Source organism: Drosophila subpulchrella, chromosome 3L, assembly GCF_014743375.2.
Source record: "Drosophila subpulchrella strain 33 F10 #4 breed RU33 chromosome 3L, RU_Dsub_v1.1 Primary Assembly, whole genome shotgun sequence".
Lineage (NCBI taxonomy): Eukaryota > Metazoa > Arthropoda > Insecta > Diptera > Drosophilidae > Drosophila > Drosophila subpulchrella.
The window spans coordinates 24,286,824-24,302,098 of NC_050612.1; the positions used below are offsets into that span (position 1 = coordinate 24,286,824).

At 40.0% G+C, this 15,275-nt stretch overlaps 3 protein-coding genes and 2 non-coding genes across 5 annotated transcripts in view; 2 read left to right on the forward strand and 3 right to left on the reverse strand.

Moving 5' to 3' along the window:
* LOC119553854 (venom dipeptidyl peptidase 4) overlaps positions 1-7,736 on the reverse strand; it is a 74,083-nt gene extending 66,347 nt beyond the window's left edge. The window contains exon 1 of the mRNA XM_037864502.1: positions 7,183-7,736. Within this exon, the coding sequence (XP_037720430.1) occupies positions 7,183-7,608 (426 nt within the window). The 5' untranslated portion in view covers positions 7,609-7,736. The remainder of the gene's footprint in view (positions 1-7,182) is intronic.
* LOC119553861 (dynein assembly factor 6, axonemal) lies at positions 1,158-2,552 on the reverse strand. Its single transcript, XM_037864514.1, has 3 exons — positions 2,277-2,552; positions 1,815-2,053; positions 1,158-1,756 (listed from the first exon to the last, which is right to left on the reverse strand). Exons 1-3 carry the CDS (start codon positions 2,404-2,406, stop codon positions 1,493-1,495), a joined length of 633 nt encoding a protein of 210 aa, XP_037720442.1. The 5' UTR covers positions 2,407-2,552; the 3' UTR covers positions 1,158-1,492.
* Positions 7,737-10,258: 2,522 nt separating the features above from the next.
* Positions 10,259-13,723, forward strand: LOC119552524 (venom protease). The gene is made up of 2 exons (XM_037862143.1): positions 10,259-10,626; positions 12,952-13,723. The coding sequence occupies exons 1-2, from the start codon at positions 10,259-10,261 to the stop codon at positions 13,721-13,723; spliced, it is 1,140 nt and encodes a 379-aa protein (XP_037718071.1).
* A 325-nt stretch (positions 13,724-14,048) lies between these two features.
* On the reverse strand, positions 14,049-14,120 carry Trnam-cau. Its single transcript has one exon. It is a non-coding gene; the product is annotated as a tRNA-Met (tRNA).
* Positions 14,121-14,490: 370 nt separating this feature from the next.
* Positions 14,491-14,562, forward strand: Trnam-cau. The gene has a single exon. It is a non-coding gene; the product is annotated as a tRNA-Met (tRNA).
* The last annotated feature ends 713 nt before the right edge of the window (positions 14,563-15,275 follow it).

Sequence of the window (15,275 nt, forward strand, 5' to 3'; positions counted from 1 at the left end):
CTCTTGGACGGGTTTGATATTCGCTTGTTTAAGAGAAATTTCCGTATCTGAAACCTTTTTCTTTAAAGCATTCATATATCATCTTTTCACGGGGGCTAAACCTTGGTATTATAATAATTTGTTCTTTGAGAGCCTCTTGCTTTTCCTAATTTGCTGTAATTCACTTTCCATTTCCACACCGCCGCCCACGAGAGGCATTTAAATTAAATTGAAAGTTTTCCGACGACAGCCGAGTCCTTGACAGATGATTTATCATCATAGTCCTGTGGAAAACTTTCATTAAGAAAATAAGAAGGAAGCAAAGGGTCTGCAGTTCCCCCGGAACCGCAGATCCCCTGATCCGAAACTACATAGTTTTCGCCAGGCGAGGCACGCACTTCCAGCTGCCCAAAACTTGTGAGTTTTTATCTTTCTTTTTTCCGAGCTCTTTGTGTGCCGTGTGAACTTTAACTTATATATACATTCCTTTACTTTTTTTTTTTTGGTGAGCAGGATGACACTTTATCATGTCTGTGCCGGTGACCGGTTTGGTGAAAATCGGGGCCCAGCTTGCCCGGAGCGCACAAATTGAAATGTGCCAGTGTCAGTCAGAGTAAATGAGGCAAAACGCAACCGCAGACCCAGCAGGAAGTAATTGTGTGGCCCGAAGCCTACAACCAAACTCCCTGACCCCCAACTCACGGCCTATTAGGTCGAACAAGTCTGTACGAAAAAAAATCACGATTTTCAACTTTTCCTTTCGGTTTCCCTGCGTTTTTTTTTTACTTTTGTGTGTCTGGGCTTGACAAATATTTAGCCAAAGTGATTTTTGACAGCATCATAATAAAGGCTGCCCCAGCGCCCAAGGAATACTTCATGCTTCGTTTGAGCGTAATTTGCGATTGACCCGGCAGCAAGGCCCATGCGGCGTATGCGCAATTTGGTAGCAAAACAAGCCAGAGTGCCGACAATTGAATTGGAATTGCGGGTAAATTCGGCTAATGCTCTTGCGTCAAAATATTTACGATTTAAGAATAATGGGGTTGGGGTCAGTAAATTAAATTATTTTTACTATGTAATATTAGGATACTATTTAAAGTTATCTTACATTTTGTTCAACTGTATTATCCCGATTCGTATAAGCTCCCAATACATAATAAAATAAAAGACATTTTATATATCAATTTCACACAATAAATTTGGACATGCATTATTTAAGTTCAGTTGAGTTCAGTTGAGTTCAGTTAAGTTCAGTTGAGTTCAGTCCCTATACACATGAATTTTGGTACCATTGGACCACAAGCAATAGTGTAATGAGTAAGGTGTAGAAAAACTCCGAATTTCCTATACACAAAAATTTTGTTAGTAGTTGTAGGAGCAGAGAATTCACTTTAGTGTACAATTGTGTAATGAGTATGGTGTAAAAGGTGTAGTGTAAGGAGCATGGACCCTCAGAAATGAAGTTTAGTGTACAATTGTGAGTAATGAGTAATGTGTAAAAAAAAAATTAATTTTAAAAATTAACGTAGTCTAGTTCCCGTTTCAGGCGCAAAGTGAGCCTCAGTTTCTTCAGCTCGCTGTCGTATTTCGCCTGACATCGATCCACATTCACAGGATGGGGAAGCGGTAAACGCAGGCGGTACAAGCAGGTCGCCAGATCTATTTCCGTTTCCTGCAAGCTGAGCGACATCTTGTCGGCAGACATTTCCTCATCCGGCAGAGAAATCTCCAAGATCAAGTCCTCACAGCTGGCCGAGGATCCAGTGCGATTGCCCATCTATGAAAGAGATTGGGTTACCTATGTTTCTAGGTATTTTATGTATCTAATATTAGACCTGCAGGAAGACATCCTCAGTGCCCACTGCCTGACGATAGGTCATTGTATACTCTGGACTCTTCCTGGTTTCCAATATATCATTGTCCTCGCGCTCCTGCTGCTCCTGCCATTGTTCCAGACTCTCAGGCTGCTTTTTCTCCTCCTCCACCAAAGGAGTAGCCAGAGGATTGGGCTTTTTCTTTTTCTTGGTCTTGCCGGTAGAATCTGCTTCACTAGAACGCCCAATTCCTCCGGGATCTACATAAATTAGAAAACGTATTTATTAGAAATAATACAGTACCCCATTATAAATACTGAATAGTGAGACCGGTGTTTTTACTTGACTGACAGATATATAATGCGCGGAAGACGGATATAACAAGATAACTGATGGTTATAAAATTTGTAAAAAGTTCTGATCAGTTTACGAATACCGGGTTCCCTAAAATTTACATTAAACAATATTTTCTTATATACTCACTGAGCTTGTGGACCACCATGGACTCATCCTCATCTTCATCACTGCTGTAATCGATGCCGCCTCTCCTCTGATTGGGATTCAGTAGGTCCTGCAGCATTTTCAGCTGGTCGGGATGCTCGAAAATCGACATTTTTAGCAAGGCGGGTTGAAGGCACTGAATTTATTTATCACGACTTTTCTCACTCTTTTTTTACACGTTATATAAATTGGGAAAATGTTTAGCTTTAGTTGAGGTTGTTCACTGCTCAGTTGGTTTCGACCGAATGAGGAAAATCTACCACTTCGTTTGTTACGTATGCTTGACAGCGATTTCCAAAGGTTACTATGTTGATTTTTTTGGCTTACTGTACTGGAAAAAAAAATAAGTTTCTCGGCATGAAGGTAGTACCAAACAAGAAAGTACAATGCATCTAATTTATTTATTTTCCAAGTGCAGAGTAACCTTCGAGACTGTTTATTTAGTTACCTTAGCAACGAGTTTTTAAATTTCCTGGCAACATGGAAAATTATAGAGCTATTCTTCTCCGTGAAGGGTTGAAGGGTCCCCAGTTACCCTATTCAAGAGCAGTTTCCCGCCGATGGCGACATTTCATTTTCAACTGGTTGCAAAACTATGGGACCCCACTTTAGGCATTTCAATTAAAAACTTGGGCGGCCCATTTAGTGGCAAACTTTTTGCCGGAGAGCCAACTGTGCTCGAACAAAAATATTTCACTTGTCAAAAACAATTGTTTTGTGAATTATAAATTGTGTAATTATTGTTCCCGGGCTTGACCTTCCCATTCTGGTCAGGGCCAGTACAAATTATGAACACCGAAACAGAAGAGGAATTTGCATTTCTCACGCGCCCCTCGAGTGGCGAAAAGGGAAACGCTAATTTGACTTTCAGGCAAAATCGGAGGGAGGTCGACACGAAAACGTGGCCGAGTTAACAACACGATTCTGGCCAACATCTCTGGCTCTGTTACAATGGCCACGACCGCAGCGGGGTCCCTGGTTTCAGTTTGGCATTCGACAAAAAGGATTTTCGCCTGCGGAACAGGAGGAGTTCGGGCTACGTGTTTAATTTGTGTAACACGAGCTGTTGGCGAAAGTGTCCTCGCTTTAAAGGGATTCCGCTTCTTGTTCTGGTTCAATGGCAACCACTTGACAGTTCTGGCCGGGCTTAAAGCGACCACGGGCCACGGTCCATGGCTTTGTCATTTGGAGCTTGGATAAACGTGGCACTAGCCCAGCTTAAAATCCAGTTCGCTCACAAGAGTTACAGGGTGGAAAGAAGTCGCCGAAAAAAGGACACAATTTATTCAGATCACTATTTAAATACAGTTGGACCAGGTGGGGCGTTGAAGCTATTAAGTTGAATATATTGATTAAAAAATTTGTTCGCTTTTCTTTTGTACAATATAAATAGATTTCTTAAACCACAACCAATAAAATATGGTTTTATTACTTGGCAATAAATATTTTCTTGAACTCATTCTGAAAACTACTCGATTTTTATTTAATTTTATTAATATTTCTTGGGAAGGAAAATTCCGGGAAATGTAATAAAAATAATGTATAGGTACTTTATTGAAAACCTTTGATTGTTACGATGAAAGATTCTTGGAAAAGTATAAATAGGAAAAATAATAAATCAAGATACTGGAAAATTCGCTCTAGATAAATATAGTAAATTACTATTAAATTAATACGAAATTCTTAAAGGAAAAAATGAATGTCCCCCTTTACAGTTAATATTTTATTTCCCCAGAAACTCTTTGAATTATTTTACCAAACAACGACGCCTTTTTCCTTCGTAAATAAATCCTTTTTTTTACAAATACATTTTCACCATTTCCCCCACCCTTTGCTGAAATGTTAAAGTAAATCCTCATTTAAATCCCATCTGATGGGGCCACTTTTATTTGTCTGCGAAACAAAAAGCCACTGGAATCTGTTTCCCGAAAGCAGGGCAAACATCACGTAACTGAACTTTCACCTTGGGCTCGCATTGCAATCCAACTATCACTGTCAACACAGAGAGGGTATTGGTTCGCATCGGAATGCACCCCGGGATAGGATATACGCCCCGAGCCCCCGGCTGACGTCACGCATCCAGACAATGAACATGAATCCATGGTGTAATTGTATTTCGCTTGTCGCACACATTTCAATGAACTGCAGATGGGGGATACAAAAAAACCCGAGCCCCTTACCAAAAAAGGCCACGCAAATTTGTGTTGACTGAATACACAAGAACGTCTGTCCCAAAAAAAAAAAAACTCGAAAACCCTCCCGAAAGCACCCCTCTTATAGCCCTAAGCCCAAGGCCATTGCCAAATAGATTTTTGTTTTAGTCGCATATGGTTTGGGGGGCATGGGAAAAGGCGGCGAAAATAGGAAAAGAGGGACACCAGCTGCACCAAGGGTAAAAGTGAAAGCGTTTTCCGCATTGTGTTGGCAGCTGGGACGTGTCCTTCCGCCCATCCAACCAGCCCCATTCCACCCATTCCGCCCCCCAAAGGAATGTGATATGTGAGCGGCCCCTACTTCTCCCATCTTGTCTGCTGTTTTTCAGCAAGATATTATTATTTTTCGGTTGTAACATAAAATGTAATTAAGAAGGCATTAAGTAGCGTGCATAAATCATTGAGCCACATGTGCGGATGTGGGCCTGGGGCCCACCTGGCGGGAAAATGGGGAGTTGGTTTGGGTTATGCAAGCGTTGGCCAGCCGCCGGAGAAAGGAGAAAGTTGGGGCCAAGTTCCCGTCATAGATCTGGGTCTACAGATTGCATTCGCTTCTTTTTTTCTTCGGGCGACATACTGGCGCACAATTTTTGGCCATTTATTTTTATATTTTTTGGACGTTTCATTTCGGCGAGCATAACTGAAAAATTCTTGGCAATGCACTTGGAAAATTAGGTATTGCCATAATGGCCTATTAAAAATGTTGTTTTATTTAATGGTCTTTCAAGATTTATTCAATAAAAAATAAATAAATAATACTTCTCTGTTTATATTTTTAAAGATTAAGTGAAGTGCCTAAGTAAATTTGTTAAAGATATTATATTTTAAATAAATATAAATGGTCCAAAGATTTTAAGAACAACCATATTGCTTTTTGGATTAGAATTTTCTCTGTGTAACTTTAAAATAAATATGCCTAGCTGAATAATTCGCTGCGGAAAAAAAACATGGCCACGAAGCCAAAATGGGAAAATGGTAAAACGGGAAAACGGGATGAACAGGATGTGCAGTCAAGCGAGTCAGGAGCAGCATAAAAATAAAACTAACATCGCAACATCTCCCCTCTCTCTCTCGCACACACACGGCACACGGTGCGGCTAAGCAATGCCAACAAACAAACAAACAAACAAACACACAAAAGATAAGCCAAAAAGGCGCGCAACTTTAAGCGGCTGCGGCTTTAAAATCCACTGGACCACGAAATGGTCAGAAAAAAATATAAGAAGAAAATCCTAGGAGGTCGCAGTACAAAAACGTTAAGCCGAAATCTTCGTAAGACTAAAACTTGAAGCTGAGACTTGAGCTTAGTGGAAAGCCCGGCGCTAAAATCACTCACGAGAGTAAAGAGTGGAAAATGGAAAAACAGATTGGGAGTAAGAGAGAGTTTGGCAGCTTTTAGCCGGTTGTTTGTAAACAATGCGGAGTGAAAGCTTTCCCATCAGCTGTTCGGGGGAGAGACAAGCACAGTGGAAAGGGTTTGAACTATATATCATAAAATATATCATATAAATTGTATCATTATAAATATTTTTCATAATTGTAAAACGATTTTAAAATGTGTGTTTCAGAAAACTTAAAAGAACAGTATTGGTTTCCACACATATTTTTTAGTATGTGATAATTCTAAGAAATAGTTAATTAAATATGTAATAGTAATAATGTGTGTTGTAAAATACGTTTTTTGTGTAAAGCGAATATTAAGTCAAATGTAAAGAATATGATTAGAATACAAATTTCCTTTAAAAATATTTTTATTTTCTTTTTAAATTACTTTACCAAGAAAAACGAAAGTGAAAATGCAAACACACGACTCACAAACAGAGCGTAGCGTCCAGTAACCCCATTATAAAAGTATACCTCATTAAATAGTTATCAAATACCATCCATTACTGCTTGACCACACCCAAGCTATTAAAACAATTATCCAATATACTAATGAAATTAAATGTAATTTAATGCAAATGAGCCGCGTCAGTGAACGAAAACGAAACTGAAATGGAATGCTTATAGTTTTCCATGCGACAGTTCGTGCTGAGAGTGAACCAATTTCGGAAACGAATCAAAGTTTGATAAAGTCGCACGCGTAACTGCAGTAACAGGTCTTCTACCTGATTGGAATATCAAAAATCAGCTGACAGCAACATCAAAATGCAAAGCAGTTAATGTAAGCTTTCTTTTGAAGCTATTTAATAATGAGTAGGTATAGGCAACTTCTGAACTTTTAAAACAACATACGTCGTCTCATAGAGGCATACAAATATATTATAATTATCACATATGTTGTAAATAAATTCCAGGCGTGTGGGGAAAAAACTTTACAGTTTTTACCATAATATTATTTCACTAGACATTTGACAATGGAAGCAATGGGAAACAATTTAGTTGGATTTATAATACATTTTTAAGGTTTTATAGTATAAGGTCATGGGTGCAAATAGATTTTTTACAAATTATAGGAAGATCAATAGACCATACGGTATAATGTGTGGAAAGTATTCTACCGCAATTAAATCTCAATAAAATTTTCACAATTCTAATAGAAACTTAGCTCCATTCATTATATCCCAAGATCCAAGAGTATTTTTAATTAAAAAATTTTTTGGAAGCTTCCTTTTATACCAAAAAGTAATTTCTACGTTTTTCAAGTGCATAGAATTATAAAAAGGACCACTAACCTTTTTTCTGGCTGCCCTGCGTCGCTGTTCCGAAGTTTTCCTCTGCCATTTGCGACGTTCCGCCTCGTTTGCGAACAGATCCTCCACACTGCTGCTGCTGCTGGGCTCCTCATCCTCTCCAGAACTTTCGCTGGAACTGGATGCATTTGCTCCGATTCTCCCCGTTTCCGCATCCCTTTGCCTTAGTTTGCGATAGTTCGCGGACTCCCCAGAGGAGCTGCTGAGGAATCGTTCTCGGAAGGATTTGAAGATTCCAGAGCTTATGGTGCCAATGCTGCCACGTCCATGAACTCCGGCTGTGGAGGCACTGCGTCCGGCATAACTGCTCCTGCGCTTTCTTCTGGGTTTTTGGGGGGACTGCGACTCCGGCGGAGATCTGAGGTTCTCGAGGGCTGCATTCATATCCAGCCAGCCGGCGGCACTCATCTTGCTTGGCTACTCCCAATAATGCTTGATAATCTCTATGATGCAATGATTGTCGTCACGGATTCAAAACTCTGGCTCGCATGTCAGGGAATCGCTTTCTGGTCCCCTGGGTTTCTAACCTTTCTAACCCTCTCGTGGTGTCTCAGTTGGCTTCCCTCCAATTAACAATTACGAGTGTCTGCTGCCCGAAAAGAAAGCAATTCATAATTTAATATGTTAGAAGAGGCGAAATTTGCATGCTTTCAATTAATAAGGAACCCCATTGCATTTGCCCATCTTATGGCGAGATTACTTTTATTTTTTTTGGCATGGATTGTTGAGTTTTGCATAAGAGGGTAATTGTAAGTGAACGATTGTCTGGTGAGTGTGTATGGAAATCGGGGAAATTGCAATGGAAATGGTAAGAGAACATGGTAGGAAGTTATAGGGAGTGTCTGAATGGATTATTAAGCTGGAATTCAAGACAATTTCTTCGGTATTTTAAGGAATTTCAAGGCAATTTCCTGTTAAACGACTATATAATCCCAAAAAATCCTCAAAGTGCATTTAATACAACAGTGTTCAGTAAGTATTTAGTGCATTTTCTTATCAATTATGTGCCAGTCAACTATGAAACAAGCATTTATGCCTCTGTTCCACTTCACTTAGCTGAAAATACATTTTCCATTTTGCCGATGACATTCATTTGCCATCTGTCCACTGACATTAATCGACTTAATGACAATTAAACGATTCATATTTCAAAAGGAATGTCTGCATGCACTCGATACATTACCGAAACACACAATGAAATGATTTGATGTGCGACATTTTTAATGAATTTCCATTTAACTTAATTGGGTCAACCGTGGTAGCTGAGTTCAGTTGGAGCATATTTAAAGTAATTTAAATAACACTTTCGTCGTTGAGCAAGTGCAAAAAATGAAATTACCCGATTTTATTTATTTTTTTGTTAAATCATGCAGCGGCAAATGAACATGAAAATGCGAAAATATAGCTGGATTTCCCTCTCTCTTTCCCCGGACAGGTGAAAAGGCGTCGGAAAAGATGAAAGGGCTGAAATGATGGAAAACTAAAATGTCTGTGTGTGTGTGGGCCCTCATGAGCATATTATTGCGATCAGAAATATATATATATAAATTATAAATCTCTCTCTCGCCCACTTGATATTTTAGGCTCATATTTGCCGATCTTAAAGGATGTTTGTGTTGGCCGTGGGGAGGGACCCTTGTTACCACTTCCACTTTGTAAGTGCTTGCGAGCCATTAGAAAATATTTGCTATTCTTGCACTGAGAACAAGTTCTCAATGATAGCCTGAACATAAGAATGTAAAATGTTTTTGGTATGTGGCACTTAAATCTCAAATTGATTTATTAGGGCTTTCGGGCAATTAAACCGGTTAATAACCTTTAATACCCAAATCTCCACCCCATTGATTCAAATTTTCACGGTGTATTGACGTTGCGAGCATAATAAACAAACGTTAAACAGACGATGTCGGCGACAGCAGGAAAGAGGAAGAACCAAGAACTCCCAACGCACACACTCCATCCAAAAAAAAGGGGAAAAAACTTAGCCAAAGCAAACTGTCACATTAGCATATTGAGAACCCAGGTTAGCCAACAAAAATGCGTCTGCTCTCTTCGTTCTGTCTTGGCCAACTCTCTACACTGCTCCAAAACGCGTGATTGAAGGTGAGGATCACAGACTTTAATTTCAATATATGTTTGTAGGTATACTCTTAAGCTCAAATAAATATTTCAAATTTGGAGTCAATGGCGACTCTTTTTACAAATTTTAAAAATAACATATTCTTAAAGAAAATTTGTTTCAAATAAAGAAAATTAAGTAGGTACAAGAACTTTTTCTAACCTAAAAAAAAACATCTTCAAGGTTCTAAAAATGTCCTAAAAAGCCAGCGTTTCTTAAACTAAATATCTTAACTTCCGTAATATTTTGATTATACAATGTAATAGTGTGTAGGTTATACTTAAAAGTAAAAAAAGTCAAAAGGTGGATTCAAAAATCTTGAAAATGTTCTTTATTTTCTTTTTTTATCTCTAGATCATTCGATTTTTTTCCAATGTAAGCTCTGTCTCTGCGCTCTGCTCTGCCGGCGTCGCTGCCAACGCACGCCGCGCTGCGCATGCGCAACTTTCTTTGCCCCACCGGCGCCAACTTCGACGTCGACTGCGCCGTTTCGGGGGCCTTGGTAAAATGGCTTAGTCGCTCTTCTGCGCCAGCGCCTCGTATCAGTCGACTTGCAGACTTTCGCGTGCGCGGTGGTGGTACGAACTAACCATATAGCGATCATTATTTAGCAGCCATATAGCGAAGTGCAAACAAACAGATCGAGAAATTCGCTGGGATTAGGGCGCGACTTGTGGACAGTTTGCAGTCATGTGAAATGGTTCAATTAGTGCAACAACAATAAGTCATAAAGAAACCGTGTTTGATTTGCATAATTAACAAGTGGAGTGCGAGCTGAGGTGGAGATTTCGAAAAATTCCCCGCGATAGAACAAGCAGAACGAGAATCCGAAATATATTCCGATAACGGAACGGCATACATAGATCGTCGGGACCGCTACGACGACCAAAAGGCTCATTAAGCTTACATGCATTGAATTGCATAACCAGCGGGCAGAAGATGAAGACGATGATGCTCCACTTACGTCACTGGCCACTCGTGTTGGCCATCGCTTCCTGCCTGATTTTCACAGCAGCAACAACTACGACAACAGCAACAGCAACACCAGCGACACCAGCAACACCAGCAACATCAACAGCAACATCATCTTTATCCTCCATTCCGGGCAAATATCAAGCCTTGGGTGCAGCCCACCATCAGTCAAAGAAGCTGAAAATCGGAGCCGTCAACGCTTCCTCCTCGGATGCCAATGCCAATGCCAATAAACCTGTATTCCGGCAAAATCCGATCAAGAATTGGTTCGGTGCCTTCAATCGCAATAATTCGCCGGCAGCTCAGAACCAAACATCGCCGACATGTTCCTGCAGGTGAGTTGGTCCCCCGAGACAGATACAGATACAGATACAGACAGAGAACTTTAAGTTACGAAGATGCAACACGCACGCTGAGATACAAAAGCTGTCATGGCCATGATGACAACTTCCAGTTAGACGGCCAAGAGAAGTGATAAACAACTCTGGCGTTGTCATTGTCACGGCACCCAAATGGCACAAACAGTTAAAGTTACAGGTGGATTTTAGTGCCTGCGAGGAGGTCACGCAATAGAAGACGTGTCTGTTCCTTTTGAGTTAGGAACAGGAAACTTTAAGACAAAGCCAAAATAAAATCGATTGATTGCTCTGTTTTCAATTTAAAATTCCCTTTAATCTGGAAAATACCAAAAGGAAATGTATCTATATGATTAAGCTATTAAGCTATAATATATTATTTCCGAAAACATAGAGTCTGAGTGACCTTACAAATATGGTAGTTGTGCATATCTATAGGGCAAGCATTTAAATCAAACCAACTTACACAAGATTACCCTTAACCATTTTAAAGACTAATAGGCTGCATTCCTTTAAATCAGCAGTGGGCATCGCCTTAAACATTTTTTTAGCACATACCTTTTATCCCAAAAGAATCTTTTGCCCATTTGTTAGCCGTTTCGAAAAGCCAATTCCCGGCATGACCTCAAAGCCAGGTTCTCTCTGAAGAATTGCATTCGGAATGCATTCTTGTGTGGCCATTAAACAAATTGCATTACCAATTGGGAATTCAACTTTGGCTTTTGGCATAAGGAAACACCCAAGGGTATTTATAGAGTCGGCCGTTAAAATTGACAACAAAAGAAAACGGATTCTAAAGGGAGTTGGAAAGGATCTCCAGAGGCTAAAAATAAATTTTCTCTAGTAAAGAGTTTTCGTAACTCAAAGTTCGCTTTTAATTGAAATCCCCTAAATCTGTGTTTCTTTAGAATCTCTAAAAGCCATAAAGTTTACTTGGAATCGATAGTCGTTCTTCTATTTGTTAATGAAGACCTAAAACCCGTTTTATTTCTATATATAAAATGTTTATTTTTTTGCATTTGAGAGAAGAAAAGAAACTGATTTGCATACGATTTGATAACAGTCTCTGTTTGGCTTTTAGGAACGTGTGCGTTGTTTGTACACCCAGCAGATACAGATAGAGATGCGTACGGCAGATACTGTATAAGGCGCACATTCAATGCGTCATGTCATATTAATGTCTGCGCGGGAGGCAGGGGAATGCCGCCGACGTTTTCTTCGGCTTTTGGCCGTCTTTTCCGTCTTAGCCTGTCTTGGCCGTCTCCTAAGTGGGTCGCCGTCGCACATTTTGCTTCTTTGTTTCGGGACGCCTCTCGGCCAGGCCGGCCACCATTTTGGGGCAATGACACGATTAAGCACACACACAAAATCTGAATCCCAAATACTTGTTGCGGCCGGATCGATTGATTGTGGTGTGGCCAAAATAAATAAAATACAAAACAAAAAAAAAGAGATAACTTGTTACGCTTCCTTTCCGACCCGGTGGAAGATTTTTATTTTGGCTGCATACGGCGTTCTGTTGTTGTCCAGTGGTAATTAAAAACCTGTTTAATGTAACGCGTTGTAGTCGTGCCTCTGCAGATGGCGGCCATAAAATCTGCAAAAATCGCTCATTTATTTTATGTCCCTCCATAAAGCACTTTGACACTTTCTTTATGGCGGGGTTGCTGAACCCTGAACTTCGATCGGCAGAGATGGCGATCACCCTTGACCCAATCCATTTTTCTCTTTCCTCGTGAGAGGTCTAATCGTCGGAAATGTTGTTTAATGTAGGCTTATTAAGGAGGTGACTTCAAGTATTAGACTCTGCTTAATTTATCAGATTTTATATAAAGACTTGGCGGTTTGGTGTTTTCTAAAGAACTTTCTTATGCATATGTTTATAGAACGTTTCAATCAAAATTAAAAATTCAACAAACCATTTTATTTAAAGTTAATGTAAATATTAACTTTTTTGGAAACTTAGTTTTTAATAAGATCATTTTTTATATCATTATAAAAATGTACTGTGTACACAAAGATGTCTCAATAGCATAAAATTATATATAATTATTATTATAATTATATATAATTATATAAATTATTATACAAACCAAATAATTTAAAATAAGTTTGCAGTAATATTTAGGACAAATGCAACAAAGAATTTAAAACTTGAAGGGAAGATTGTAAAAATTTAGAATGTTTATTAACTTCTGATTTAACCTCTGATACTGAGTTTTTTTGCTTTTAAACATTTTTTATTAATTTTAATTTTTATTAATATATATTTCACTGATTCTTTTCATCTTCTATTTTTTTCAGATGCGGAGAGCGCAATGACGAGTCGAGGATCGTGGGCGGCACGACGACGGGCGTCAGCGAGTACCCATGGATGGCGCGGCTGAGCTACTTCAACAGGTTCTACTGTGGCGGGACCCTGATCAACGATCGCTACGTGCTGACGGCTGCGCACTGCGTCAAGGGTTTCATGTGGTTCATGATCAAGGTGACCTTCGGCGAGCACGACCGTTGCAACGACAAGGAGCGCCCGGAAACCCGCTTTGTGCTGCGCGCCTTCAGCCAGAAGTTCAGCTTCTCGAACTTCGACAATGATATAGCCCTACTTCGTCTGAATGACCGGGTGCCGATCACCAGTTTTATACGACCGATCTGCCTTCCGCGTGTGGAGCAGCGTCAGGATTTATTTGTCGGCACAAAGGCCATAGCCACCGGTTGGGGAACTCTTAAGGAGGATGGAAAACCCTCGTGTTTGCTGCAGGAGGTCGAGGTTCCTGTCCTCGACAACGACGAATGCGTTGCCCAGACGAACTACACCCAGAAAATGATCACCAAGAACATGATGTGCTCGGGTTATCCGGGCGTTGGAATGCGAGACAGTTGTCAGGGCGATTCCGGCGGTCCGCTGGTGCGTCTCCGACCAGATGACAAACGCTTCGAACAGATTGGAATCGTTTCCTGGGGTAATGGCTGTGCTAGGCCCAATTATCCCGGGGTCTACACCCGGGTCACCAAATATCTGGACTGGATTGTGGAGAACTCGCGGGACGGCTGCTTCTGCGACGAGGATTACTGATTAAGTAAAGAGAGTGCTCAAAGCGGTGGACTATTCTTCGCCTTAGTTGTAGTGAATCCCTTAGTAGTTTAGCTCATATTTTGTACTTTTATACTAAAACAACTGAATAAAGTTAAACAATGCAGTAGGTTAGATATCCCAAAGTAAGCCGGTATTTATCTATGGGGTTTTTATTTTAAAATAATATATAATTAAAGTAAAATTGAAATTTGATGTGTTCAGAATATTTTTTAAGAACATTTTGTAGTGCATTTAAAATATTACTGGAATTCATATAGGTTTTTGAAAAAAAAAAAAGAACCGCACTTGCGACTGTACAATCACATAGCAGAGCAAGGTTTCGATCCTCGGACCTCTGGGTTATGGGCCCAGCACGCTTCCACTGCGCCACTCTGCTTGCTTGAAGCCGTCGAGCTCTAGAGACGGGTAAGTCCATAAGCCTTTTTTTGCGTGAAACCCAAATTGCTGGAGTTTAGTTTGCATCTTGTCGACCGGCTGTCACATGAGCCAACCCCCTTAAATTCTAAAAAATGAGCAATAAAAAAAGAATCTATTTTAAACATTTATACAAAAAAATATTTAAATACGAGGCGAGCGCGGGACTTGAGCCCGGGCACTTTCGATTGGTAGTCTGATGTCTTATCCACTACGCCATATGGCAAGCGGGCAAGCGGCCGATAAGCTGCAAACTAGAATCCAGCGTTGCGTGCTCGAGGAAAAATATGCATATGTACTTACCCGTCTCTAAAGCAATTGGGTTTCAAGCAAGCAGAGTGGCGCAGTGGAAGCGTGCTGGGCCCATAACCCAGAGGTCCGAGGATCGAAACCTTGCTCTGCTATGTGATGGTAAAATCGCGAGTGCGATTTTTGTTTATTTTTTTATATAGATGCACAATTGCTCGCATTAAATAAGGTACCTTACTAAATTGAAACAAACAGGAAACAACATCTCAGCTATCCAATATTAACTTATTGACCTTTTGGTTTACCCACATTGAAAGGAAAACGGAAATGGCAAACGTGTAAAACTAAATCTAGGATGAGGTTGTCCTCAAAAAACGCTTTATTAAAAAAATGTTGCATCAACAAATCAGTAGAAATAAATTTCCTTAAGAAATATTTGATTGCAACGAAGAATATTCCAAGTTGAAAAAACTTAATGTCAGAACAAAAGGCTTTTTGAATATTTTCTTAGCATCATGGCAGGTGCTAAATAATATACCAATCTTTACTTTATCAATAACTAGTATTTATCTTTAGTCATTTCTAATGGATCACACAGCTGACAACTGTTGTTCAGCAGTCTGGTAATTGCGCGTGTAACGAGGCAAGATATTGGGGCTTCAGCAACCTTCAGTCTCTGTTGCACTTAGAAGACTCGACTCTCAGCAGTTAGTTGCGGCCCAAAAAGCAAAAATCGTTAGAAACATTAGCTATGTAGTCGCTGGCAAACTGGTTTCCATCGAACAGCTGTAAGCACAAGGGGCAAATAAAAAATGAACGCTGGGGAGAAGACGTTAACTTTAAAAGTCAAACGTTGACTTAGCCAGAG